The sequence below is a fragment of the Rhincodon typus genome, chromosome 32, assembly GCF_021869965.1.
Source record: "Rhincodon typus isolate 14 chromosome 32, sRhiTyp1.1, whole genome shotgun sequence".
NCBI classification, from domain to species: Eukaryota; Metazoa; Chordata; class Chondrichthyes; order Orectolobiformes; family Rhincodontidae; genus Rhincodon; species Rhincodon typus.
Genome location: NC_063363.1, coordinates 33,839,158 through 33,866,433, shown reverse-complemented (window position 1 = coordinate 33,866,433; position 27,276 = coordinate 33,839,158). Strand labels below are relative to the sequence as shown.

The following is a 27,276-nucleotide window of genomic DNA, read 5'->3' as shown; positions in this document are numbered from 1 at the left end:
TACTGCTTCTCTATCTTATGGTGTATGGTCTAATAGATTGAGAGATCAATACAAGAAAGTGCTACATTGTTGAAAATATTCTTTTTCAACTGAACTGCTAAATGCTGCCTCTTTGTCCATACCACTATGTGGAGCAAAGCAGATAGTTTTTCCAATGGCCTAATTTACAAGAATTCCTCACCCCATATCAGTAAAAGCAATAGGTAGGAAGGGGTTGAAATTAATTCTTGTCAGTAGCCGTTACTAGGTTGAATAACAGATCCTCAGTAGAGTTTATGTGGTCAGGGCTCTTGTGGTGCAGTGGCAATATACAAAACCTTTGAGTTTGGAAACCTGGGTTTAAGCCTCACTAGTTTCTGAAGTGTGTATAACAACGTCTCTGAAAAAACTCATTGGTTCAAAACAATATCTAAACAAATCCTCAGGCCATTCTATGACAGCCTTTTTTTTGTTGCATTGACTTGAACTTAACATTGTGTGAAATAGGTTATCAATTTGCAGTGGACTAATTCAATGAGAAGAGACTAACTTCAGCATTTTAATTGTTTGTTTGTATGATATTTCTCTTCTGCAAAATATTTATGGAAACGACTGTCAAGTATGTATTGGAAAAGTAATTCCTTGGCTTTGAAGCACTTTGTGACATTCAAAGTAAGTGTAGGATGCTCTCTTAATACAACTTGTTTATTTCCATCTTGTAATCATTATTTTTAAGATGACATCATTGGTTTGCATAAAGCATCGAATCATTGGTAGATTATAGTCAATTTCGTAGGTGATATATATCATGTTACATTGCTTGCCATTGCAATGCTGACTTGTCATTTGGAATACATGTTAATCAGGTAAAATTGTTTTTACTATTATTGTTGAAGCTTTAAAGACAGACAGATATACAGCTCTGTGGTTTTATTTTGTCATCTGTTGAAGTACTGAGATAATTTTGATCTGTCAGTGATTACCTGTGTTGAATCAGCTGAGGTACCCTTGATTTGAAAACACTGTGAAGTGGTTACTTGGTCATGAGCTGCATTTTGTCATTGTGGGCTGGCTAGGATGATACCGTAAACAATTTGCATTCTGTTGTATGTTTGTTGTAGATCTTTAATTGACTGGTTGCAATATCTTCCATAGGTAGCTCTCCATTAAGCTATTCCACATCATCTCACACTGACCAATCAGCACGTCTCCCAGCCAAAGAAGGTTAGTTCAATTTGTTTCATTTAAATACTTTTATTTGTGATTTGGAAATAACCAGAAACAGCCTTCTGGTTCTAAAGGAGAATGCATTATCACTGTGTTAGAGATGATGTGCAATGTTTCATCAATGTCCACATGTTGCTTTGTCAAAACACATTGCCAGTTAAAGAAAACTTCAGCAGAAGGTCGAAGGCACATGACCACTTCCAACATCTTCCTTTGTTCTCATTGTGATTAAGCCATAGGTTCACTGGGTTAGATCCTCAACTTAGCACCGAAGCAGTGATCACACATGACAATTAGCCTGCAAGAGTTACTTTGAAGCCTTTGCATAGCTGTACCCACTGGTGTGTGTGTTTATATATATGGAAGTATTTAGTCAGTTCTAGTTTTCTGTTTGAGTTGTTCAAGTTAGTTAATTTTGTCCTTACTATTGGCAACCACATGACTCAAGTAAGCCTGACAAAGAATTTCAGCCTGAATCGTTGACTTTCCTGCTCTTCGGATGCTGGCTGACCTGTGCTTTCCAGCTCCACATTTATTGCCTGTAGCTTCCAGCATCTGCAGACCTTACTGTTTCTAAGCCTGATATATCTTAGGAGGCATCTATCTATCTTACCAAGTGTAATGTTGTTAACCAGCCTAATGTTTCTGTAACTTGCTCTTAGTTAACATCTGATAAGGTACTTCTCATTATTTCAATATGTATATCTTCTGCCGAACACTTATTACTTGTAAATCATTCATTGCTTTATTCTAGTAAACCACATACACACCAATATTACAAGAGGGTTGGTGGAAGTAAAGGAGATACATAGCAGAACCTGGTGCTGTCTTAGAGCAGCCATCATTCCAATTTGGTGTTGCTGGAACAAGGCTGTGAGTCAAACAATGGACAGGCAACACTTTAAGGGGTTAGAACTCCTCCTGAGATGTGAGCAGCGGTCCTGCCTTAAAGCAGTTGGTACTGCTGCCAGCATTAAATTGTCGTGGGATTGTGGCCTGGTTCCTCCCTTGGGGGGAGGTGGAACCATAAAATCTTGTAAAATCCAGCCTATGGAGTCATTGTGACACTGAAAAATGTCATTTGGACCATTGCACTAATGTCTAGTCAGTACCGTTTCCCTGCAAGTATTCAAATTCCTTTTGAAATGATTAAACATCTCCACTTCCACCATCATTGCAGCAACAAGCTCTAGGTCAATTCCTCTCACTGCTTAAAACTGTTCTTCCTCATATTTCCCCAAAATCTCTTGCCCCAAATTCTAAATCTGTGTCGTCCCCATTCAGCACCCGCAGCCCCCCGATCTGATCCTTGCACCTTCAACTAATAGGCAAAGCTTTCCTTTGTCTACTTTCTCTAAACCTACCATAGCCTCTCATGCTTCTATTAAATCTCCTGTCAATCCCCTTCACTCCAATGAGAACAGCCACATCTTCTCCACCCTAATCGTGTAGCTGGAATCTCTTATGCCTGAAACCATTCTGGTAAATCTTCCCTGCACCCTTTCATGAAATCCCTCATCCTTTCAAAAGTGTGGTGACAAGGACTAGACATAACACCGTACTTTCAGCTCAACTGGAGCTTTTCTGCATCACCTCCCTGTCACCTTGTTCATTACCTGCACTGTGAGGCCAGTGATTCTTTATGCTTTGCTAATGACTCTCTCACAATGTCTTGCCATCTTCAAAGTTATACACATATGATCCCCCAGGTTCATTTGCCCCTGCACACTTGCTAGCACTATGTCATTAAGTATATATTGGTTCTACCTAACATCAATCTGCATTGCCCAACTCTTCGCAGTATTAAGCTCCACTTCTCACTTGTCTATCCATTCTGTGTCTTGTTTTATTTAAATCAACCTGTTCAAACATATTGTGAAACACGTCTGAGAACTTGAACTGGGGATCCTCGCTGAGAGTCATAGAGTCCTACAGCATGGAGACAGGCCTTTCAGCCCAAACTGGTCCATGCTGATCAAAATGTCCACCCACACTAAACCCATAAAAAATTCACGATGTTCCTTCTGTAATATTTCAGTTTCTTTTACTCCACTGCTTCTTCCCAGCAGAAACCCATACAAACACGAGGAGAATGTGCACACTCCACACAATTGCCCAAGGCTCACATCAAACCTGGGTCTTTGGCACTGTGAGGCAGCAGTGCTACCACTGAGCCACCGTGCCGCCCATGAAGAGGTAGGGGGATTACCACTTTGGTGTAAGACCCTTATGTGCCTTATTTCATTAGAAATGAAAATTGGGTGATTCCTTTTTACACAGGCTAATTCATGTAGTTTTATGCTTGTGTTGAGTTGAACATCTTCCCCAAAGTTAACATCTTCTGTAATAGTTTATCTTTTCCCTCAATATGTAACCCTCTAACATTCTGCCTTTACTCACACAATCTGCAACTATTAATCCAAGATGGATTTCATGTAAGCACTGCTTATGTTACCTTTTCTTATGGATCTTGACAAACTCTGTCCTGTAGGCCTTGAGGTTGATATATAATTGAACGGCTACCATGCCTTGACATTCAATGGCACTACCATCACTGAATCCCCCACTATCAACATCTTGTGGGTAATAATTGACCTCAAATTTGATCTGGACCAGCCATATAAATATTATGGATATTACAGTAGGTCAGAGGCTAGGAATTCTGTGGTGGGTAATTCACCTCCTAACTCCCCAAAGCCTGTCCACCATTTAGGAGATACAAGTCATGAATGTGTATGGAATAATCTCCATTTGGCTAGATGAGTTCAGCTCCAGTAACATTCAAGAAGCCTGACACCATCCTGGACATTGCAGTCTGCTAGATTAGAGCCCAATCCAATATCATAAACGTTCAGCCCTTCCGCCACTGATGCATATTAGTAGCACTGTGTAACAGCTACAAGCAACTCAGCAAGACTCCTTCAATAGCACCTTTCAGACTCACACACCTCACCACCTAGAAAGACGAGGGCAGCAGATGCACAGGAGCACCATCATCCTGACTTGGAACTATATAGCTATTCTTTCACTCTCATTGGGACCTCGTTCCCTAACAGCATTGTAGATATTCCTAGCCTCATGCATTACTGCAATTTAAGAAGGCAGCTCATCATCACTTTCTCCAGGGTGATTAAGATTGGGCAATAGATGTTGGTCCAACCAGATATGTGTCATGTACCATGAACAAGTGGGAAAAAAAGTCCATATCATGATCCTGGATGTATATTCTTCTCTATATTAACAACACTAAACATTTGATTAAGTTGATCAACATTGATTCCCAGGCAGGAGGGTGTTAGTTGAAGTGATAGCCACCAAATGATGAGCAGCTTTGTTAATGAGCATTATTCTGAGTATTCTGGTTGGCAATCAATAGTTCACTATCTCTCCAGGCAGTTGTTGCTATTGTTGGCTTCAAATCCTGATGGTTCAGCTAAATGTGGGCTAAGCTGGTGGTGCAGCTCAAGATCCCATTTTGGCCACCCGTGCACAGTTCATAATACCAGAGGTGGTCTCGGTGAAAATCATCCATACAAACTTCAAGGAACTAAAATTAAAATTAAATGAATACCAGATGACAGGAAGTTAGTAAGTTGAAAAATGTTTGATTGACATTGATGCTGGAAGCTTGTGCAGTGGTAGTGTGCTTTAAAATAATTGAAAATATAGCCAATTGCTGCTTCCATACAAATAGTCATAAGTCTCACAGCACAGAATTAGACCCATTGGCCTACCATGTACATGCCTACTTTCAAATGCTAAACTATACTAATCCCATTTAGCTGCACTTGCTCCATTGCCTACTATGCCTTAGCATTTTAGGTGTCCATCCAAATGCAAATAGTTTACATTAGACCATATGTCACCTTGGCAGAACATATAACAATGTGCATATTAGTTGGATTTGCCTTTCCACCTTTATTCCACAAGTGTTGGAAAGGATAACCCAATAATGGCACAATAAGCAAAATGGGTGTCTAAGACCTCAGTGAACCAGACAATAAACTATCCGTCCTCTTAATTAATCAAATTTAAGGAATGTAAAATTAAGAGCACAGAGTCTGAGAATGTGGTGTAAATTGTAGAGAGTCAATGTCAAAAAAGGTACATAAATGCAGCGAAAGAAAGATTAGATTTAAGGGGAGAGAAAAAAATGGACAAAAGGGAAAGAAAAACAAAATCAATGATATGTTTAACATCTCCAACAAAAAAAACTAGAAGGAATGAAACTCCATTCTTATAATAGCTGATTTTCCATGCTAGAAAGGTTGATTCTCAGTACTGTCTATCACATCTTAAGTGGTACTGTTAGTTTGTATCGACAGTTGTAAAAATTACAGCAGCTTCATGAATTCTTAGCAAGGTACTTTCTTCACTCCATCAGCAACTTTTGCATATCTGAAATAAAAATAGGAAGTGTCAGAGAAACTCAGCAGGTCTGGCAGCATCTGTGCTGACAGAAACAGAGTTAATATTTTGAGTTCAAAATGATTCTTCTGCTTTCACCAACACTTTTGGTTCTTATTTCAGATCTACAGCACTTCTCTTTTAGTTTTAAATGTCTGTGTGTCAACTTACATCAGCGCTTCACCAAAACGTGCTGTGCAATCTGCACTTAAACAATGGTGAGGGCTTCACTGCTTAACAGCATCATTGTTACCCTGACAGAAAATTTTGAACCATCATTGTTGAGAATGCACGACCTGAAAATAAGCACAGTAATAAACAGATGGAGCTCCCCTTAACGGTTAAATCAGGAAATGGAGCTTAACCACATGGAGCAAGTGGTCTCTAGGCCAATCTGCTGGTCTGTGATGAGTTTGCAGACTTGCAGCATAAGGCATATCAAAAATTTAAACATGCCTGAAGTTCATCTTAGCTAAACTGACCTAATTTATCCAGGTTTCCCATTTCTGTTCACTGAGCAATAATTCTTGCTATAAAGTAGTTTTAGAAATTGGAGTGTGATTCTCTCCATGTACAGTAACCTCACTTGCTGGATTCATACATGAAAAATTCTCACCGTACAAAGACAGCGATAAAGAATCTGGGCATTAGAACTATGATCTGGCTAGGAAAACTGGATGATAAGAAAAAATGGGACTTCTACTCTGATAGACAACAAATAAAGTCTTGAAGATTGCAGTCACTTCTACCTTTAAATACTTGCATTGTGAAATGCTGGAACAACTCAGGATTCCCCCTGAAAAGTACTGAAGGATTGTGTAATCTCAGTGGCGTAAAAGAGGGGCTACAGCCAACAACAAAGGTTAGGTAATGGGGCTTTCAGTTGCCTGCTTCACTGATACATTTAATCAGAATGTGGCACGCTTTGGTTCAAAGTATCTCATAAAAACAGCAAGAGTCACTAGGGATGTAAATTCAAATTTACTCAACACTAAACAGTAAACAGCTTTAAATAGAGTTCCCCTCCCAAGATAGATAAATACTGGAATGTGGTCCCAAAGGAGATCCCACCCAGCTGTTTAGTCAATGTTTCTGAGAAATTGTTAAGATTCAGATCATAAACATATTCAGTAGTTAGGATCCTCATATAGTGAGTAATTTGCTCATGTGATTGTTATTTATGCTCTGTTGTTACAGCAAGTTTGCTAAACCTTCACATTTGTCCTCGAGTCGTCAGGATTAATTCCTTCCAAACTGCTGAAGAAAGTGAAAGGGACATTAAAAATAAAGTATTTTCTTGCACTTTGGTGGGACAGTTTTGTCTATTAGTTACAGAAATGAGAATTAAATGCTGTTTGACTGGGTGGGACAATCATGACAGGCAGATTGTGTGATGAAATCTTTAGGAGTCTGTCCAACCAGTATTGGCACTGTTTATTTAGGGCAATATGAGGATCTGATATTCAGGATTTTTGATTGTAGCATTGAAGGCACCAGCTGAAACTTCTTCCTTGCTTATCATTCCACACATACTGTGTCAGTTGGAACTTTGTCCCATGATCAGCGTGACTGTGACAGGGCTGAGGTCAGTCTACAACTAGTTGCAATGTTCTAGTGCATGTGAATGAGCTACATTGTCACTGGTCCATGACCACCAAAAAGCAAAACAATATGATGCTCGTATTCAGCATCTGGAATGGACCACACCTCTCCCTTTGCAGGATGCACTGACTAATGTTTGGGTCTGGTTCCATGGGTGTGTGCAGTTCTTAGTATCTCATGTCAACTGGTCATTTTTCTCATGTGAATCATGGACTGATATAGCACGGAAGAAGATTTTGCAGCCTATCATGTTCTTATTGGTTCTGTGAAAGAACCATAGAGTTATATAGCACGGAAACAAACCCTCTGGTCTGACTAGTCCATGCCGACCATAATCCCAAACTAAATTAGTCCCACCTGTCTGCACTTGGCCCATATTCCCTCCAAGCATTTCTTTTCTTATTCAGGTAGCTATCGCACTCTTTCCTCTTAACATTGATAATGTTCCTACTTTTAAAATTTGTTGCTGAAGTTGTTCCTATCAACCAATTAATCAATCAGATGGGACATCCCAGATCTCAGGGGAGGCAATGGTCTAGTGGTATCATTGGTGGACTGTTAATCCAGAGACCCTGGTTCTGGGGACCTGGGTTCGAATCTTGCCACAGCAGATGATGGAATTTGAATTCAATAAATATCTGGAATTAAGAATCTAGTGATGACCATGAATCTATTGTCAATTGTCAAGGAAAAACCCATCTGGCTCATTAATGTCCTGTAGGGAAGAAAACAGCCATCCTTACCTGGTCTGGCCTACACATGACTCCAGACCCACAGCAATGTGGTTGACTCTTAACGGCCCTCTGGGCAATTAGGGATGGGCAATAAACGATGGCCTAGCCAGCAACACCCTTATCCTGTGAATGAATAAAGAATAAAAATCTCTTCATTGAATTTCAACAGATGATCGATGGTAATCTAGGCTACTCTTGTCCTCTTCTTAGGTCAGCTTTGAAAGAATCCACTAATTCCCTTGTTTGCAACCAACCACCTTAGTGATTTAATTTATTCTCTATAACAGAGTGGTGACACAAGGTGGCCCAATTACCCAGTGAGAAATCAGATTCCGCAGCACGATAAAACAGAGTATAGGAGCAATACCATACAACTGCACGGAGAAGTTGCCCACTGAGTCACATAGGCAGGACATTGAGTGGCAAAGGGGTAGCATGCTGACTAACAGATGAAACACTGAGTAACAGGAAAACACTTAACAAACGAATGTGACTCTATGCCTTGGATATATGGGTGCTGCGTCACAGTGATGTGAAATATAAGCCACTGAGACAGGACAGTGAGCCATTGGTTTATAGGCCAATAATTTTTGTTCATACATCCATAGCAAATGGACAGTGTGAGTAATACCAGCATTTTATGCATATCTATAAATAGTCTTGAGTTCAGAAGAATGAGAAGAAATTGCATTGAATGGTGTAAAAAGGGCTGGACAGAGATGGTGATTCCCCTGGCCAGGGAGTTGGGGTGAGGAACTGCATTGAACACGGGGATCACTGATTCAGGTTTCATTAGAAGGCCATTTCAGACTGAGATGAAGAGAAACATCCTCAATCAGAGATTATGCACCTATGGATTTCTCTACCACAGAAGGCTGTGCAGGCAAAGTAACTGAAAATATTGAAGAAAGAAGTAGATTTCCAGACAATAAAGGTGTCAAGGAGCATGGAAAGACAGCAGGAATATGGCAGTGAGATAGAGGATCAGTTATAATCATGTTGAAAAGTGGAGAGTTTTAAAATGGCTGAATGGCCTCCTGTTCTTATTTTCTATGCCCTCATGCTTCTATGTTTTGCAATAACCAGCGACAAAAATTACGTAAAATGGAGTCCATCCTGTATTAAGCTGAAGTACTATTAGTTATTACTAGTATTGAATGTACGAGCTCCCATCATCTTGGTGATTAGTAAAGCCCAGGAAACTATTCACCAAATACATAGACTGGATCTTCTCACTGTGCTGCTGTACCTTTAACGGGATGTGAGGAGGAACCTCACTTTCAACTTATGTTACTGTTCTAAAAGTGTGGGAGTGACTTCAAGGAAATTCAGACTAATAGGCTAATAATATTTCTGTAATAGTGTATGTTTTGATGGGGCACTGACACTGAATGAACTTTAGGTTCAATAGCCATAATAATGGTAAACTATGGCTCAATATATGTTTTAAATTTTAATTGCAGTTGCAGAACAATTCTCCATAATGTCAGGGACTGCACCAACATAAAATTGATTGGATGACAGATCTCACTAAAATTTGCAACCTTGAAAACCTTGTTTTCCATGTTGTTAATGTAAGAGTGTTGTCATGGCCCATAGTTAAAGTATTGTTGCCCTTGTGGTATTCAAATGATCTGTTGAATATGTCATCTATGGCTCAGTGGTAACACATTTGTTTCCATGCCACAGGTTGTAGGTACATCATGTAGGCTGATACTTCAGGACAGTGCTGAAGGGGTACTGCACTGTCACTGCCATCTTTCACATGATATGTTAAATTGATGCCATGTCTTCTCTCTCAGGTGGATATAAAAATTCCATAGCATTAGTTCATAAAAGACCAGAGGACTTCCCTTTGATGTCCTGGCCAAAAGAAAAAAAATCATTCAGGCAGATTTTCTGTCCTTTAGCAAATCTTTTATTGTGTGGGTTGTGGCAATATGTAAATCAGTCGCTACTTTCTAAGATTACAACATGCGTGACTGAAGTATGCAATAGAACATAAATTATTTTGGGGTGTTGTGAGATTATGAAACAATAATGTCTATCTCTATCTACCTGTTACCTATCTACCCACGTATCTATCCATCCAACTATCTATCCATTCAGATAAAAGGGCCATTGGGAAAATAAAAGAAAGGCAACCTCCTGTTGATTACTACTGCCTACATTTCTGAGGTTGATGAATCAGTGCTCCTTCATGTTGAACATAACTTGAAAGAAGCATGGACACAAAATATAGTCTGGGTCATGGCCTTCCATGTCCATCACTGAAAGCTACGAATTGCACCAGCTTGATTGAACTGGCCAAGTGGTGAAGGACACAGCTGCCAGACTAAATGTGCAACAGGTAGTAAGAGAACAAACTGGAGAGAACATCTACCTGACCTAACTATCCTTACTGTCCATGACAGTGTTGGTAGGACTGATCAATGTGCAGCGTTGGAAAAAGTACTGTCTGAATATTAAGGAAATCCTCCATTGTATTGTGAGGCACTACCATTGCGCTAAATGAATTACGGTAATAACAGATCTAGCAGCTTAAAACTAGTCATTCAGTGGGCACTGCGGGCCACCAAGAGTAGGAGAATTGTATTCAACTACAATCTATAACATCATGCACCTGACCTATCCCCATCTCTGCTGATACCATCAAATTAGAATTCAGAAGTATGGACAACATCTCCATGAAGTTATATCTAAAAAGGAGGCGCTAACCTGATAAAGCTACAACATGGAACTACACCCATGTTGAACAATGGAGCAGCATGCTGTAGTCAGAGCTCATTGAACTCATAACCAATGGATCAGAACAAAGATCTGAAGTTGAGCTACATTCGGTCATCGATGGTGAGTTGTTGCAGTTCAGCTTGTCTTCTAAATCCATAAGGTCTACCAACTAGAAGGACTAAGGTAGCAGACACATGAGAACAAAACTACTTTCAAATTCCACTCCAGTAACCTTTCATGAAACAATATTGCTATTTCTTCAATATTACTAGGTCAATATCCTGAAACTCCCAACAGCATTGTGGGTTTATTTACATCACATGGATAACAGGGTTTCAAGAGGCTAACACCGAGGGCAGTTGGAAACTGCCAAAAATATAGGCCTTACCATTGAAATTCATTCCTCAAGAGCATAACAAAATTTCAATATTTTGAACCATGTTTAGAGCCAGATTTTTGAATAAGTTAAGCTTTCATCCACTAATATTGCCAGTCATAATGTCTAGCTTGATAACTTAATTGAGGTGGTGATCTGTTCACCTACCATACAGTCTGATTTAATGCAGAGACAGAGAATTTCCTGCGATGAGATCACAGGTAAGACTCGCCAACAGTGAGTGTCTGCTATGTGAAATTTCACACCTTGTTCATGAGGTCATAGGAGCAGAGATCAACAACGTCATTGGAAAGGGAAATACAACACAAAATGTCTGTTCCCAGGCTGTCTCTCAGTAGCTGCTTTGAAATGTGCAACTGGACAGTAAGTAACATGACTCTGCCCGAAGAAGTAACAGTTTGACATTGAAGTGTAGAGTGAATCCTCACTGCCAAGGTTTCATGTTCCCAGACTGAGACCAGAATGAAAATTCCATGCCTTCATTTGGAAGATAGGTTTCCACATTTTGGAATTTTTTTTCCCAAGTAAGTAATTCAGTTTCCCAATTAACTTTTAAAATGATATAAGTATTCAGACAGTAGTATGCAGACTGCTGGATGTCCATTACTTTATACCTCAGAAAGTTTCTCAGCCCTAAAAGTGTTACCCTGAATGAAGGGTTCACTATGAATGCAAATGGTAACTTAATGCCATGTGGGAATGGACTGATGAATGGGTTGATATAACTCCACTATGCATTGGGTTAACACAAACTGAAACCAATTTAAATAAATGATGAAGGTTGAATGAAGAAAGCTTTAAGAAAACATATCTACTTAGTGGCTTTGTGGAGAAATTAAGATCACTTACTCTGTACCTGCACAGAACAGTGTGTGCTGTCGCATTTTTCTTTACCAGGCTTCCTATCACACATTCCTCAAATGCTCATGGTTAATCAAACTCCATTTACTCCAGTGTAGGCAAATTCTGCCTGTAACTGGCTAATTCTAACACAAGACTGTCTTTCAGACCTGTTCCTTGTAAGTGCTTCCCAGCCCTTTCTTGAGTTGCTCCTGTATTACTGTTTCCTCCTGTTGTGTCCCTCTTTTCTGACTTCCTCACTATTACTACAATTATACTGGATTATACCATGTAATTTTTTAAGGTTATTCTTACCTTGCTCCTAAGCTCTGATTTTCAACTTTATGCAAAAAACAAATCCAAATCGTATGTGCCTACAATCTGAAAATAAGATAATTTCCTTTTCTGTTCCTCAATCACTTGCCTGTCTTGCATTCTGGTTCCTTGCCATCAAAAGTCATGTTTTGACTGATACTCATATTTCTTTCTAGCTACTTTTTTAATAAACTGATCAAGTTTTCCACAGTTTTAACCAGTGTCACAATTCACTCACGTACCAGTTATGAATGTTGATACTTTTGTTAACGACAGGAATTAGCATTATATATGCAATAATACTGTATACTTCTTACTAATTCACACGCTGCAGAATGCTCCCCACTCTTCCTCCTATTCAATGTTTTCCTTCACCCCTACTTTAAGCAGTGTGTAAAATCTTTCTTTCGCTTTAACAACCTTATTGCATCTCTAGCCTCAAGGTAATAACTATTTCCTCATCTCTGCAATTTCTTTCCTTTCTATCTTTCAATCATAGGCAACAATTTCACTTACTACAGCACTGTTTCAAATATGATGGAAAGTCTCATTGATTACAGAAGAGTTTCATTATTACATACAATCTCATTATTACAAAACAGTCCTTTTTACAGAATAGTCCTACTTATTACGGAATAGAATCCTATTACAACTATCTTCCTATCGTGAGATAGTAGGAACTGCCGATGCTGGAGTCTGAGATAACAAGGTGTGGAGCTGAATGAATACAGCAGGCCAGGCAGCATCAGAGGAGCAGGAAAGCTGACGTTTCGGGTCTGGACCCTTTTCTGATGAAGGGGCCAGATCCGAAACATCAGCTTTCCTGCTCCTCTGATGCTGCCTGCACTGCTGTGTTCATCCAACTCACACCTTGTTATCTTCCTACCGTGCAGTCTAATTTATTACAGAACAGCCTAATTTACCGCAGAACATTCAAACTTATTGCAAAGCAGCCTAATTTACTACTCAACAGCATCACTTATATTACATTGCACTCTCGCTTACTGCAATACAATCCCACAAATGTTGCATTGTAAAAGGATGAGGGAGCAGGGAGGCATGGAGGTGCACATAAATTTTTAAAGACACCAGGATATGTTGGCAAATCTGTTGAAAAAAAGACAAAATGAGACCTTTGGTTTTAGAATCACATGTTCAACAGCAAGGAAGTATTGTATACAGATTGACTCCTTACCAAAGGAGTATGATATCTTAGGCAGTATGATATCAATGTTCACATGACTGATTCCTGGCCTGAGGGGAATGTTCAATTAAACAAGAGTAAATACACTAGGCTTATGTTCCTGAGAATGTAGAATTTTGAGAAATGATCTCGGTGAAGTATATACATTTGTATAAGGAGTTTGTTAGGGTAGATGCTAGGAAGAAGTTTCCCTGGTCTTAGGCATCAGTACTGAGAATAAGGATTGGCTATTTAGGGCTGATATGAGGATGAATTTCTTCCCTCAAAAGTTTGTGGAATTTTCTCCCACAGAAAGCTGTGGATGCTCACACATTGAGTGTAAGACAGAGATTGATAGATTTGTAGTTACAAAGGGAATTGAAGGATTTGGAGAGAATGCGAGAAGGTGTCATTGAGATTTCTTCCTGAAAGATGGACACACAGAATTGGGCCAAATAGCCTCCCTCTGCTTCTATTTTTTTATGTTTTCATGTTCCAAATCTGTCTAAACCACTGGCTCAGACCCGCCTGAAGCATTGTGTCTAACTCTAAATGAACCATAATTATAGTCCATAAACGGCCTGCTTTCACACTGTAGGGATTCTATGATTCTTCTACAAAAATGGGGGGCATGGTGACTCAGTGGTTAGCACTGCTGCCTCACAACACCCAGGTTTGATTCCAGGCTCAGGCAACTGTCTGCGTGGATCCTGCATATTCTCCCTGTGTCTGTGTGGGTTTCCTTTGGGTGCTCCGGTTTCCTTTCACAGTCCAAAGATATGCAGGCTCCATGGATTGGCCATGCTGAATTGCCCATAGTGTCCAGGGATGTACAGACTGGGTGGATTAGCCATGGGAAAGGCAGAGTTACAGGGATAGTATAGGGAGGTGGGTCTGGGTGGGATGCTTTTCAGAGGATCAATGTGGACTCGATAGGGTGAATGCTTGCTTCCACACTGTAGGGACTCTAAGTCTGGGCACTGCTCTTTTGGAAAGATATCAAAGCTTTCCAAAGAGTGTGAAATTGATTGACTGGACGCATACCTGGAAATCAAAATTGTAGCTTAACAGCAAGTCTGAAGATGCTTCCAGAAGGAGCAAAAACAGCAAAACTTGTGAATGATACATACTGACCCATTCCTCTTATACTTTGATTTGGAGCTGCAGTATTACCACCACCTTACAACACAAGTTGTACTTTCCTGTATTTTCCTTCTGGGCTGATATTCTTCTCCCTAAGGCAAAGACGGTTGAGGAAATGTTACAATTATGAAGAATTTCCACAGAACAGAAGCAAGGGTATATGAGAGAACGGGGAACACTCAGAACAAGAGACAGGGATGTAGGGAGAAAGAACTGGAGGGGGCAGGATCAGACATGATTTTTTTCTCTCTCAGAGAGTTGATGTGGAAAAACTGCTGGAAGAAGATTGGGTAACAACCTAATATAGAATGGGATTTGTAGTTGAAGTCGTTGGAAAACTGTAAAAAGTGAATGGGTGGATGGAACAGATGCTTCAAAGAGATATGAGCGTCTGAATGGCCTCTGTGAGCCTATGAATTTTTGCGAGAGGAGATTCTGTCTAATCCCAGATATAAGTATGGGACATTTCCGCGATGGGCTGGGATTGGGAATTATTTCTGGACGTGTCAGTGATTTATCAGAAACAAAAATAGAAACATTTTCAGGAGAGAAGTTGAGAAAAGATTAGGGAGTTGTACAGGAAGTGGGACTAGTGAGTGGAAATAGAATTCTCGAGCAGTTACCAGTTTCACCGGGGAGTGGGGATGCAGGAAAGGGGACAGTCTGCCAGCGTGGCTGTTTGAGAGATGAGTCTTTGAACTGATACAGCAATCTGTGCAGGCGGCTTGTGGAACGCAGTGAGTGGCGTTCTGAGTGGCGAATGCAGGTGCCGGGTACCGGGTCAGCGGTAGAGTGCACACTCCACCTCGCTTCCATTCAGCTGCCCCTCGCCTCTACCTGAATGCTAAACTAAAAGGTGCATTACTCAGACAAAAAGCTCACCAGAATCCAGCCCTTGATGCTTTAATAGGGTTTCCACAAGTCCACCCTCTTTTATTTATCCACGAGGAAGCTGAACAAATACCCCATCAGGAACAGAGCTGATGGGGGTCGGGGGAGGAGGTGGGGGGCGGTGCTGTGGCCTGACTCACTGCCAGGCAGGTGCACAAAACAGAAACAATCTGCCGCACTCATTATTGATAGAGAGAAAATAAAACAAAAAGAGAAAAGGAATCTCTCATTGTCGTCTTAATTAATCACAGCTTGTTGCTGCTGGTATAACAGCCAGCCTTACCCAGGCTGGTAATAACAATCAGGTTCAGATCTGCTACAAGTACCGTGCTCTCTCAAACGCAATAGCTCCTTCGCACCCGCTTTCGCTGTGGGTATGTTCTGAGAGTTTTAAATAGGCTAGATCAAGTGATCAGCTTCAACACTTTTGTGTTTGTTACCAGTTAAGTTTATACAGAATTGGGAGAAGCTGTTTCGCTTTCCCTGTTATTCCTGCGGGAATCGGGTTGCACCTTTCGTTTCTTTTTAACCTGTATTCCCAAAACGAAGTGATATTTCAGCGTGAGCTCCTCGATAAGCCCCGCTGAAGGTTGAGCTTCATTTAATCATCTTGACCCAGTGTTAGATTCAAGAGTGTACTCAGTGAGACAGGGACCAGTGTGGAAACCCAACAGAAAGACCCACATTCCCCACCCTCCACCCAACCAACACGCATATTTGGTCTGATCCTGTTCTGCTGTGATCTGAGTGGAATGGGTTCAGAAAACAGGATTGTAAATCCCAGCAGAGCTCTTGTGACATTGTTTTTAGGATCCAGATGCACTTGGACTAGGTGTCCCAGAGATTTTCCTGCCTTATCCCAGAGTTCAGACTGTCTTACCAGAATGACTTCCCCTTCCATTTCATAGAATCGGTACAGTGTGGAAAAATGCCATTCAGCCCACTGATTCCACATTCCCCCTCCCAAGAGCATCCCATCCCTGTAACTCTCCCATGGTTAATCCCCTCGCCTGTACACTAAGGGCAATTTAACATGGCCAATCCACCTAAACTGCAGAGTTTTGAACTGTGGAAGGAAACCCATACAAACACAGAGCCGGAATTGAACCTAGGTCCCTGGTGCTGTGAGGCAGCAGTGCTGACCACTGAGCCACCATGCCATCGTCAGGTCAGGTGCTTTGAAGTTGCCTTTTTAGACAATCCCCTGGGACCGAGAATGACTATCCTCCGCTCCAGAATTATGAGTCTTGGGTTAACTACAGTCAGATGCTAGATCCACCCTGCTGCAGGTGGGGTTTGAAGAGGTAGGTGGGTAGGAGGCTTGGGTTTTGGTAGTTCTTTCGATTGTTTGCATGTGGCTTTCCACCTGGGCCAGTCCCATATGTTTGAGGTTGTTAGTGTCATTGCAATGTTTCTTCTCCAGTCTGGGTGATCTTGGGCCAGAGATTCTCGTGAAGCACGGGAAGTATTGCATTTTTTTTTCAGGGAGGCTTTGAGGACCACTGTGTCCCCTTAGTAACTGCATGCCTTGAGTTCAGAGTGGAAAGTTTGTTTTGGAAATCTTGTGTCAGGCATGTGAAAAGATGTGACCCACCCAATGCAACTGATTGACGGTAATATCTGAAGTCCAATACTTTGAAGTAGAGTAATTGTTTAAATGTAGGAAACAGGACTGCAACCTTGCAAAGCAAAATTCCACATTGAGCAAGTGATAATGACTCAGTGTAATGCTGATTGACTAATAAATATTGGTCACAGCCTGAGACTTACGCCCTGTTGTTCTTTAAATAGAGTTTTTTTTTTAACTTCAACCTGAGGGTGTATATGAGGATGCATCTTCAAATCAATGATGCACCTCCAATCTATACCAGCACTCTCTCAGTACTGTGTTATAGAGCCAGGGCTGATATTGTGCTGTAACATACTCAGTTCTCTGTGCTCACTCATAGATTCATAGATTTATACAGCACTGAAAAAGCCCTTCGGCCCATCGAGTCTGCTCCAACATAACTACCACTAAAAGTGCACTAATCCCAATTTCTTGTACTTGTCCCATATCCTTGAATGTTATAATATTTGACCGACACTGGCGGCTGGTGAAGCAATGTTGACTTCAAAATTCTCATGTTTGTTTTGAAATACCTCTCTTCACCCTCCTATCTCCTTCAGCCCAAGAATCCTCTGAGACACTTGTTGAATTCTGACAATCCTTGAACATCCCCATTTTTAATCGCACTAACCCCACGGACCACCTCTTCAGCATTTTCAGGACTAAATTCTCTACCTAAATCTCTCCCTTCTCTGCCTCATATTCCTTATTTAAGATGCTCCCCGAAACCCTCGATGAAACAACTTCTGACCATCAACCCCAATATCCCATAATGTGGTTCAGCATCAAACCTTTCTTCACAATTCTACACTGAAGTACCCAGCAATGTTTTACTCTATTATCAATGCTACATAAATAAAATTCAATGTTATTAGTAAGATTTGTTACTATTGGCTGTTCCCTATGATCAGTTTTGTCAAGTCATGAAGATTTACACTGGGAATGCCACTAACCTTAAAAAGGTTTATAAAATCATAGGGGTGAATAGCCATTTCCCCCAGGGTCAGGGAGTCCAAAATTAGAGGGCATAAGTTTAAAGTGAGAGGAAAAAGATTTAAAAGAGCTTTAAGGGGCAACTTTTTCACTCAGAGAGTGGTATGTGTATGGAATGAGCTGCCAGAGGAACTGGTGGAGGCTGGTATAATTACAACATTTAAAAGGCGTCTGGATGGGTATAGGAATAGGAAGGGTTTAAAGGGATATGGGCCAAACGCTGGCATGTAGGACTAGATTCATTTTGGATATCTGGTTGGGACGAACGAGTTGGACCAAAAGGTCTGTTTCCGTATTGTACCTCTCTCTGACTCTGACTGTAACTACACAAGAGTCATTCAGCACTGATACTGGTATGGCAATTATTGAATTACCTCAATACGTGACACAACAGCTTCTTTACCAGTTCAGAATTAGTACCTTCTAGTTCTGGGTACAATGTGAGGCAAAATTACACTGTAAGTCTGATAGCTGATTGTCTTCAAAAGACATTAGAGCCACTTGCGTGTGTAATGGTTTCCTAGGAGGGGAATATCATATCACGGACTTGGTATTGTGCAGAGATTAGCTCCAGTTGGCTATATAGCCAAATCTGAGAAGAGTTTGGGTGGTCTGTTGATTTGCAAGGGCACTAACTTCAGAGTCTTTTTAATTTGATGAGATAGTGGGCACACCCTCCTGCACACTCATAATGTTTAGAAGAAGGAACAGTATCTGCGTGCTAACATACATTTACAGAACTGTAATCGGCTGGGCAGGGATATCAGGGCTAGTTTAAACTACATTTGGCAAGAGGTATATTAATTTGTGTTGATAGTATGGTACAACTGCAGTTTAAGCTGCACTATATATAGAACAATTATCAAGCTATTGTGGATTTTCCAAAATGTGTGCCTCTAAGGAAAGATTCTGCTGTAGCTCAATAACATGAGCCCTTTGAGTCTCTGATATGTTCTTTCTTTTCAGTTTAATGTATCCGCTGCTGTGAGCACAAGGGCTGACATTGATTGCTCATCTCTCGTTATCCTACGAATATGTCGTAGAGCCATAGAGTCATAGAGCACGGAAACAGACCTTTCGGTCCAAGTCCTCCATGCTGACCAAGTCTGGCTTTCATGAGGCAGTTCAGAATCAACCATTGGATTCACACCAGGAAACAGGGCGGGTTTTAGACGCATAAGGAAACACCGCTTTTTATAGATCCAGTTTTGTTTTAAACACAGAAAAATAACAAATTTATATCCTTATGATTTGAATTTTTGCTCTTTGGGATATCAGTCCAATAAACACAAGTCTAAGCTACAGTTCCCAAGATGTAAAGAGAATGATTTTCATTTTATCACAATTCAGTTTATTTCAGCAGCAAAATAACTCAGAAACCCAGGACATGTTTGTTTTTCTGTACGCCGGCGTTGTATTGTACGTGACAAGGTGAGGCAGTGAATGTTGTGAATTTTAGGGGGGGGATGTGGTGAAGGTTTTGTGGAGTTCGGTGGGGGGGCGGTGTGATGGGGAAGGAGTTTGCTGGCAGAAGACAAATCACAGTGGCAGCAACTCAGAACGGCTCTGCTCTCGATTTTGTGTTTTGTCTGGTTTGAACACTCGACTGCAAACTTGCGCCGTGTCAAAAAAAAAGTAATGTGAGAGGGGAAAACAAAGAGGGAGCTGTGCTCAAGCCCACATTTCGCAACGCTTCGGGGACCGCAAACAACCGCTGGAGCCCGTGAAACTGGCTAGTTCGTTAGGCGGGGTTGGGGGATAGATGTCTTTCCCGGGGCTCTTTCCACAATGATTACAGTACCAATGACAGACGATTCTGTTTTATATTAGAAGACGACACCGAGACTTTTTTTAAGAGGTTATATCGCTGCCTCATAAAACAAACTGAAATGTATTAAACAAAATAATTTATTATTCTCCATTCCGTTCAAGATTGACTCGATTACAGTAGACATTTGCATGAATGAAGTGCTTTAAATATCCGTTTTCATTGGTTTAATCTTACTGAGTCATTTTATATAATTTGTTGGAATGTTTATATTTATTCAGTCTATTTAATTACACAGAAGAGTTTGAAGTTGATTAATTTGTAAATATCTTACTTACACGAGAAATAGTCTCTTTCTGTTATAACGAACAGTCTTTCCGGAATTTAAAAGAAATGAAAAGAAAAACAATTCATCTTTGAGGCAAAAAATGGATTTCTTTTCTTTAACGAATAACGTACTGGTTGACTTTTTGGGCTGGCGCCCAATAATTATGCAATTGTACCTCTGCACTAACGGCGTGTTTACAGTGAAATGATTAAATCCTGGCCATTTCCTAAGTCGTGTTTGTGTATTGCTTCTTGTAGTCTGGCTACTAACTAATTATTTAAACCCGTGACCTCGCCTCTTCTTGGCCGGTGTACAAAACACTCACACAAACCCTCAGCCAGCACATTCGAACAACGCCCCCTTCCAGCTCCATTTAAGTTTTGCACATTTAAATAATTCTTTTGAAAAGCCAGTTTGCTTTGGAAAGCTGCGCCACATTCCGTGCCTTCATTTATACAGCTGACCTTAAACTTTCTTTTTGGGAATAAAACAAACTTAAACATTCACAAATAATCATGTGGAGATACTTTAAATACTGACCTAACAACAGCCCTCAGTGTACGAGGTTATTTACGTAGTGAAAGCACAGTAATTTACAGCATTCAATTAGGACTCCTGCTCTATTGCCAGGTTTCTAATTCTCATATCACGCAATGTTTAAAATAAGGCCGTTCAGTCCATTTTGCCAGTATGTCTCTTTTAGCATGTTATCCAATTAGTTCCACATCCCCACTGTTGCATTTTGTTTTCCTTTCAAGTATGTATCCAATCTGCTTTTGGAACTAACTATTGAAACTGTTTCAGCATTACATTTCCAAACATGGCAACTAACTACATTTTAAAAAAGTCTCATCTCCCTCTGGTTCCAATAAACTCCACCTGACCAGCACTTTTGATCCCTTCAGTGTCTCTACTCGTCAGACAGCTTGGACAACATCCAGTATTGGATGAGCAGAAATTTCCATCAATTAAATATTGGGAAGAATGAAGCCTTTAATTCCCACTACAGACTCTGCTCCCTAGTCTCCAGCTCTGGCCTTCTCCCTGGCAACTGTTTGAGACTCTACCAGACTGTTCACAATCATGGTGTCAGACATAAGCTGTATATGAGTTTCCAAACATAGGTACGCATCATTGCTAAAATTGCCTAAATCCTTTTGACCTGCTGTAATTCACCCTGCCTCAGCTCATCTGCTGCTAAGAAACTCCTCCATCTTTGGTTAGCTCCAGCTCATGACTAACCACATTCCAGCCTCTGTAAACTCAAGGTCATTCAGATACTTGATAGCCCTTTGCTGAACTTTACCAATTACTCTGCCTGTGTCAACCTCCATTGGCTCCCAGTTATGCCATGTCTTGATTTTAAAAGTCTCGTTTTTGTTTTCAAATTTCTCCAAAGGCTTGGGGCTCTCTGGCTTTGAAAGTTCCTTCAACCCACATCTTTGAAAATGCTTGTACTCCTCTAAATCTGGCTGTTTGAGCGCTCCAGATTTCATTCATTTCTCCATTGGTATGCCTTCATTTACCTAATACCAAAGCTCTGGAATTAGAAACATTGGTGCAGGAGTAGGCCATTCACCCTTCGAGCCTGCACCACCATTCAATATGATCATGATTTATCATACAATTTCAGCATCCCACTTCCTCTCTATATCCCTTGATCCCTTTAGTCACAAGAGCCATGTCCAGCTCCCCCTTGATGATATTTAACAAACTGATGCCAACAGCTTTATCTGGGCGAGAGTTCCACAGGTTCACAACTCTCTAAGTAAAGAAATTCTTCCTCACAGAACCCCAACAGTTTGGAAGCAGGCCCTTTGGCCCAATGAGTCTACACTAACCCCCTGAAGAGCATCCTACCCAGACCTATCCCCCTACCCTTTCCCTGTAACCCTGCATTTCCCATACTAACACACCTAATCTACACATACCTGAACACTGTGGGAAATTTAACATGGCCAATCCACCTGCACACTTTTGGACTGTGGGAAGAAACCAGAGCACCTGACAGAAACCCATGCCAACACAGGGAAAATATGCAAACTCCACACAGATAGTTGCCCAAGGGTGGAATTGAACCTGGGTCCCTGGCACAGTGAGGCAGCAGTGTTAACCAATGAGCCACTGTGCTTCACAATGCTTTGAGCTTTTGTCAAACACCGTGAGCCTGACGTGATTTGAACACACAACCTTCTGATTTGGAATCAGATGCAGTACCGTTGCTGCCATCTAAGTCCTGAATGACTTACCCGTTATGATTAGACAGTGACTCCTAGTTCTGGATATCTTCAAACGTTGTGAACATTTTCCCTGCATCTAGCCTGTCCAGTCCCATCAAGAATTTATATGTTTCTATGAGATCCTCCCCTCATTCTTCTAAATTTTGGTGAGTACAAGCCCAGTTGAACTAATCCTTTTACATATGTTAGTCCTGCCATCCCAGGAATCAGTCTGGTGAGCCTTCGCTAGAGTCCCCCCCCTCAATAGCAAGAATGTCCTCCCTCAGACAAGGAGACCAAAACTGCAAACAATTCCTTCCGTAAACTCGACTATTTGTCTTTTCTCCCTTTAGGATAATTCTTAGAACAAACCTCATCCTCCCTAATATTTGCCCCATGTTCATATCTTTCTGTTGTAAAAGTAATATATTTATTGTATTTCATATTAGAAAACAACAGGGAGCAGCATTTATTTTAATTATTTAGTGATTCCCATATAAGCTTATTACCAAAAAGACAGACGAAGGGTGACACTAACAAATGATATCTTGTTGCAAATTTCATGGTTAAGTATTGCATACGTGTTTTGCATTCAGTCAGAATCTTTATAACTTACCATGTGCAACTGAGCTGTGGCACTCTGGAAATCTTAGGAACTGATTTTGGAGGAGCAACAGGGAAACTAGGACCTTTATGAATGATTGGATCAGTGCTATATCTCTACAGTCAATGAGATTTAAGGTTTGAAAAAGTGAAAAAAAAAATAAAGGAGAAGAAAATAACATGAGTTAGCTTTCAAATTAGGAACAGAAAGTAAAATGAAGAGAGAAAAATAGTTGGGTAAAGTGAAAAAAGGGACAGAAAGGAAAATTAAATCAGGAAGTCACATTGATGAAAGCTCTAGACATTGTTTGCTCAATGTGGAAATTGGATTGAACATTTTAAATTGTTGTCTTTCTGTGTCACAGAAGTTTAAACCACATTATTATCACATGTTGAATGTGTATACTACTTAACTGACTGTGACAAAATTAATAGTTATTAATGTGTAATTTAAATTCTTAAAAATAATGTCAAATTGAGGGTGAGGTGCCACTTGAGTAAAAACAAACCCTACTTAGTAGCAAAAATAAAACACAAGGGCTGAAAATTTGAGGCATATCTCTTAATCCATTGAATTTGTTGGCTGACTTACACATTGCTAAACGTGGGTATTGTTTGCACACCATTGTTTGTCAATAAAGATCCAGCAAACTTAAGTGACAATGGCATCAAAAATGGAATTAATTCTTTGTGGAAAATGATGATTGGCATCGATGTTATTGGAACAGGTGTGTGGAGCTATGATAAGTAACATCTCCCTGTTTTCAGAAAAGTTTATGTTGCAAAGAAGAAAAACTCCCAACAAAATGGCACAATTCCCTTCTTGTTTGCGCTGAGCACATGTACTTACATTGTAGACGTGCCACCACAGGACAGTCTGGGCTAATGTGTTTAGGTGGGCAGCCACATACCAGCAACACACCATGCCTACTGATGGTTACACTCAGGTTGGTCATTGTCAAATCAGGCCAACTGCTCATTCTTAAACCAGCCTGTATCCAGGCAAGAATATTTCACTTACCTGTGGAAGAGTTATTAACCTCTTGTCGTACTGCCACCAATAAACTGCAGTGTGTTCCTTCTTATTGATTCTCTGCCTGAAGACAGGTCCAGATTTAGTGCTGGAATGCCCACCATAGGTAGGGCAAGGAGGCAGGTCCATATTCATACTGAACCCCATTCTATTTGCACCATTCTGATCCACATTCTGATCCATTCTGGCTACCTAGCCAACTAGGTCTCCAAGGATGTGAGCTATTCTGACAACATGCGCAATTACTTTAATTTTACAATCTGGAGTTATGGATAGTGATGGTGGAGTCTACAATTCGTCTTCATCACATAGGTGGAATCTCTCCCATTCTCTGCCATTGATGTGTACTGGAAGGATGTAAAGTTGACACTCAACCTGTTTGGCCATGTTACAAGCACACCTTCCTTGGCTATCAAATCCTTGAGTGGGAATTAAATCCAGAGGTTTGAATCAGAGTTAAGTATGCTACCCGCCACACCACAAGATCTCCTCTGCAGTGTGTTTGAAGAAGGGACACCCTGTTGTTACCAGGTTTCGGGTATTTCCCTGTTGTATGTTGCAGAAATTAAGAAAAAACACGGATTTTCGTCATTCTTGTCAATACTGCCCAGTGCATTACAAAACCAATTTTTGAAATTTAGTCATTGCTGTTATGTAGGAAGTTCAACAAAAAATTTGGGCACACCAAAGTTCCCACAATCATGAGTGAGGTAACTGTGGATAATCTGTTGTGGTGTTTTGAAGCTTCCCAATTCATATATGATTTGATGACCTACTGATTCCTGTTAATCCTGTTTAGTTATTGTGCAGCTCTGGATTAGATATGCTGTAGTATTGACAAGGCTAGAAATTTACATTCAACATTAGCCCCATTAATTCTGTTGGGAAATTGAAATATTGTGAACTGAGCTTGTTGGTACAGGATTAGAACATAAGAACATAAGAACATAAGAACTAGGAGCAGGAGTAGGCCGTCCGGCCCTTCGAGCCTGTTCAGCCATTCAATAAGATCATGGCTGATCTTTTCGTGGACTCAGATCCACTTACCCGTGTTCTCACCGTATCCCTTAATTCCTTTATTGTTCAAAAAAAATCTACCTTATCTTTAAAAACGTTTACTGAAATAGCGTCAGCTACTTAATAAATTGCTTTCTCACTATACCTTGTCTTTTGGTTCTTTTTAGATGCATCATATGATACTGGCAGGAGATCTGGATGGGGCAATAGTATGAACAATGTGACAAAAAGTAAGTGCCATTGAATATATTTAAAAATAAAATTAAGTGCCAGTATCAACAGAATAGAGCATCAGCAAGTTTGAACAAAGTTTAAAGGTGGTTTTTTGAATGCAAATCCGCAGTTGGGAATTATAAGTGTTGAGGAAATCCCAGAGGTGAATGTATAACATTCTGGAATTTCAGGCTTGCAAGGGGGCCTCTCTATAAGCAATTTTGAAAAATGATCTCAATGAATATTCATGAACAGAAACCAATCTTATGTTGTAGAAATTTATGAAAGGCTTCAGATAAGTAAAGAGCTTTGACCTGAAATCTTGAGAAAAATGTATTCGAGCTAGAGATGATGCAATGAATTTCGACTTCAATATAATGAGGATACAGGAGGAGAAAACAGGAGATTTTCTGGGTCTGAATCTGTAAGAACTGGGAATCACATTATATTGGAAATTTTCAGAGTTTTGAAAAATCCACAGAGCTCTATGATGCGCACAATGCCTGGGTGACCTAACGATGCAGATCCAGGAAACCCTCTCCTGATTGGTAGAGATGGTCAAGTATTTTACCATTTATGAGGAAAAACAGACAGAAGTTGAGAGATGTACTGACACTGGGTGGTGTTGTCATTTCTGATTCATGAGGCAAAATTTAATCTGGTCCAATATTCAGGAAGCCTGGCTGCCAGGCTTTGCACTAATTCACACAGGCTGTCAGTCAATCTTCCTGCTGTTGTAAAACCATTTGCAAGAACCATGAAAAGACAGGAATTCAGAGCAGGAGCAGGCCATTTGGCCCAATGCACCTGCTATGCCATTCAGTGTGATCATGACTGATCATCCAACACAATAACCTATTCCTGCTTTTATCCCATATCTTTCAACCCTTTAGCCCCATGTGCTATATCCAATTCCTTCTTGAAATCATGCGATATTTTGGCCTCACCTGCTTTCTGTGGCAGGGAATTCCACAGTCTCACCACTCTCTAGATGAAGAAATTTCTTCTCATCTCATTCCTAAATGGCCTACCCTGTATCCTTAGACTGTGACTTCTGTTCTGGACTCCCCCATCATCGGGAGCATCCTATTTTTTGTTCTGAGGAAGGGTCACTGGACCCGAAACGTTAACTCTGCTTTTTCCTTCACAGATGCTGCCAGACCTGCTGAGCTTTTCCAACAACTTTGTTTTTGTTCCTGATTTACAGCATCCACAGGTCTTTCGGTTTTTATCTTTTTTTCATTCATTTACGGAACGTCTGTATCGATGGCTGGGCCAGCATTTTTATTGCCCATCCCTAGTTGTCCTTGAGAAGGTGATGGTGAGTTGCCTTCCTGACCTGCAGTAGTCCATGTGCTGTGAGTTGATCCACAATGCTGTTAGGGAAGGAATTCCAGGATTTGCCCTATCTTGTACTGTTAGGATTTTATAGGTTTCTATGAGATTCCCCAACTTTCATCTTCTGTGCTCTGGTGAATATAATGCTAACCAAATCAATCTTTCTTCTTCCATCAATTACGCCATCTGAGAGATCAATCTAGTAAACCTTTTCTGCATCCTCACCACAGCAAGTACTTTCTTCCTCAGATAAGGAGAACAAACCACACACGATAGTCTAGGTGTGGTCTCACCAAAGCCCAGTGTAACTGCAAACAAAAACAGAAATTGCTGGAAAATCTCAGCAGTTCTGGAAGCATCTGTGGAAAGAAATGAGAGTTCATTTTTCCAGCTGGGTGACCCTTCCATAGAACTGTATAATTGCAGCAGGACATTCTTGATTCTACAGGAGGAGATAGAGGCCATACTACTGTGTACAACCTGCCCACTCATACAGTGGCCTGAGGGGCTGAAGGGCCTAGTCCTGTTCTTATTTTTCATGGTCTATTGATTGTCCCCACATGACAGCCTTCCCACTCCAATCTCCCGTGAGCCGCCATCTGACCAGCAGCTCCCGGGATTGACCTTTCATCCCCGGGTCCTGAGTTCTTGGGTAGATCTGACACTGGTCAGTGAAATGCTGGTCAGGCATTAAAATTTAGCAGAGG

At 40.7% G+C, this 27,276-nt stretch overlaps 1 protein-coding gene across 8 annotated transcripts in view; it reads left to right on the top strand.

The window, feature by feature from the left end:
* Positions 1-27,276, top strand: part of fli1 (Fli-1 proto-oncogene, ETS transcription factor) — a 67,002-nt gene that overhangs the window by 24,969 nt on the left and 14,757 nt on the right. For 7 of the 8 annotated variants that reach the window (XM_048615626.1, XM_048615627.1, XM_048615630.1 and 4 more), the window contains 2 exons: positions 1,135-1,203; positions 25,186-25,248. In XM_048615626.1, coding sequence (XP_048471583.1) covers positions 1,135-1,203; positions 25,186-25,248 — 132 coding nt within the window. The remainder of the gene's footprint in view (positions 1-1,134; positions 1,204-25,185; positions 25,249-27,276) is intronic. The other variant, XM_048615629.1, reaches the window with a different exon arrangement.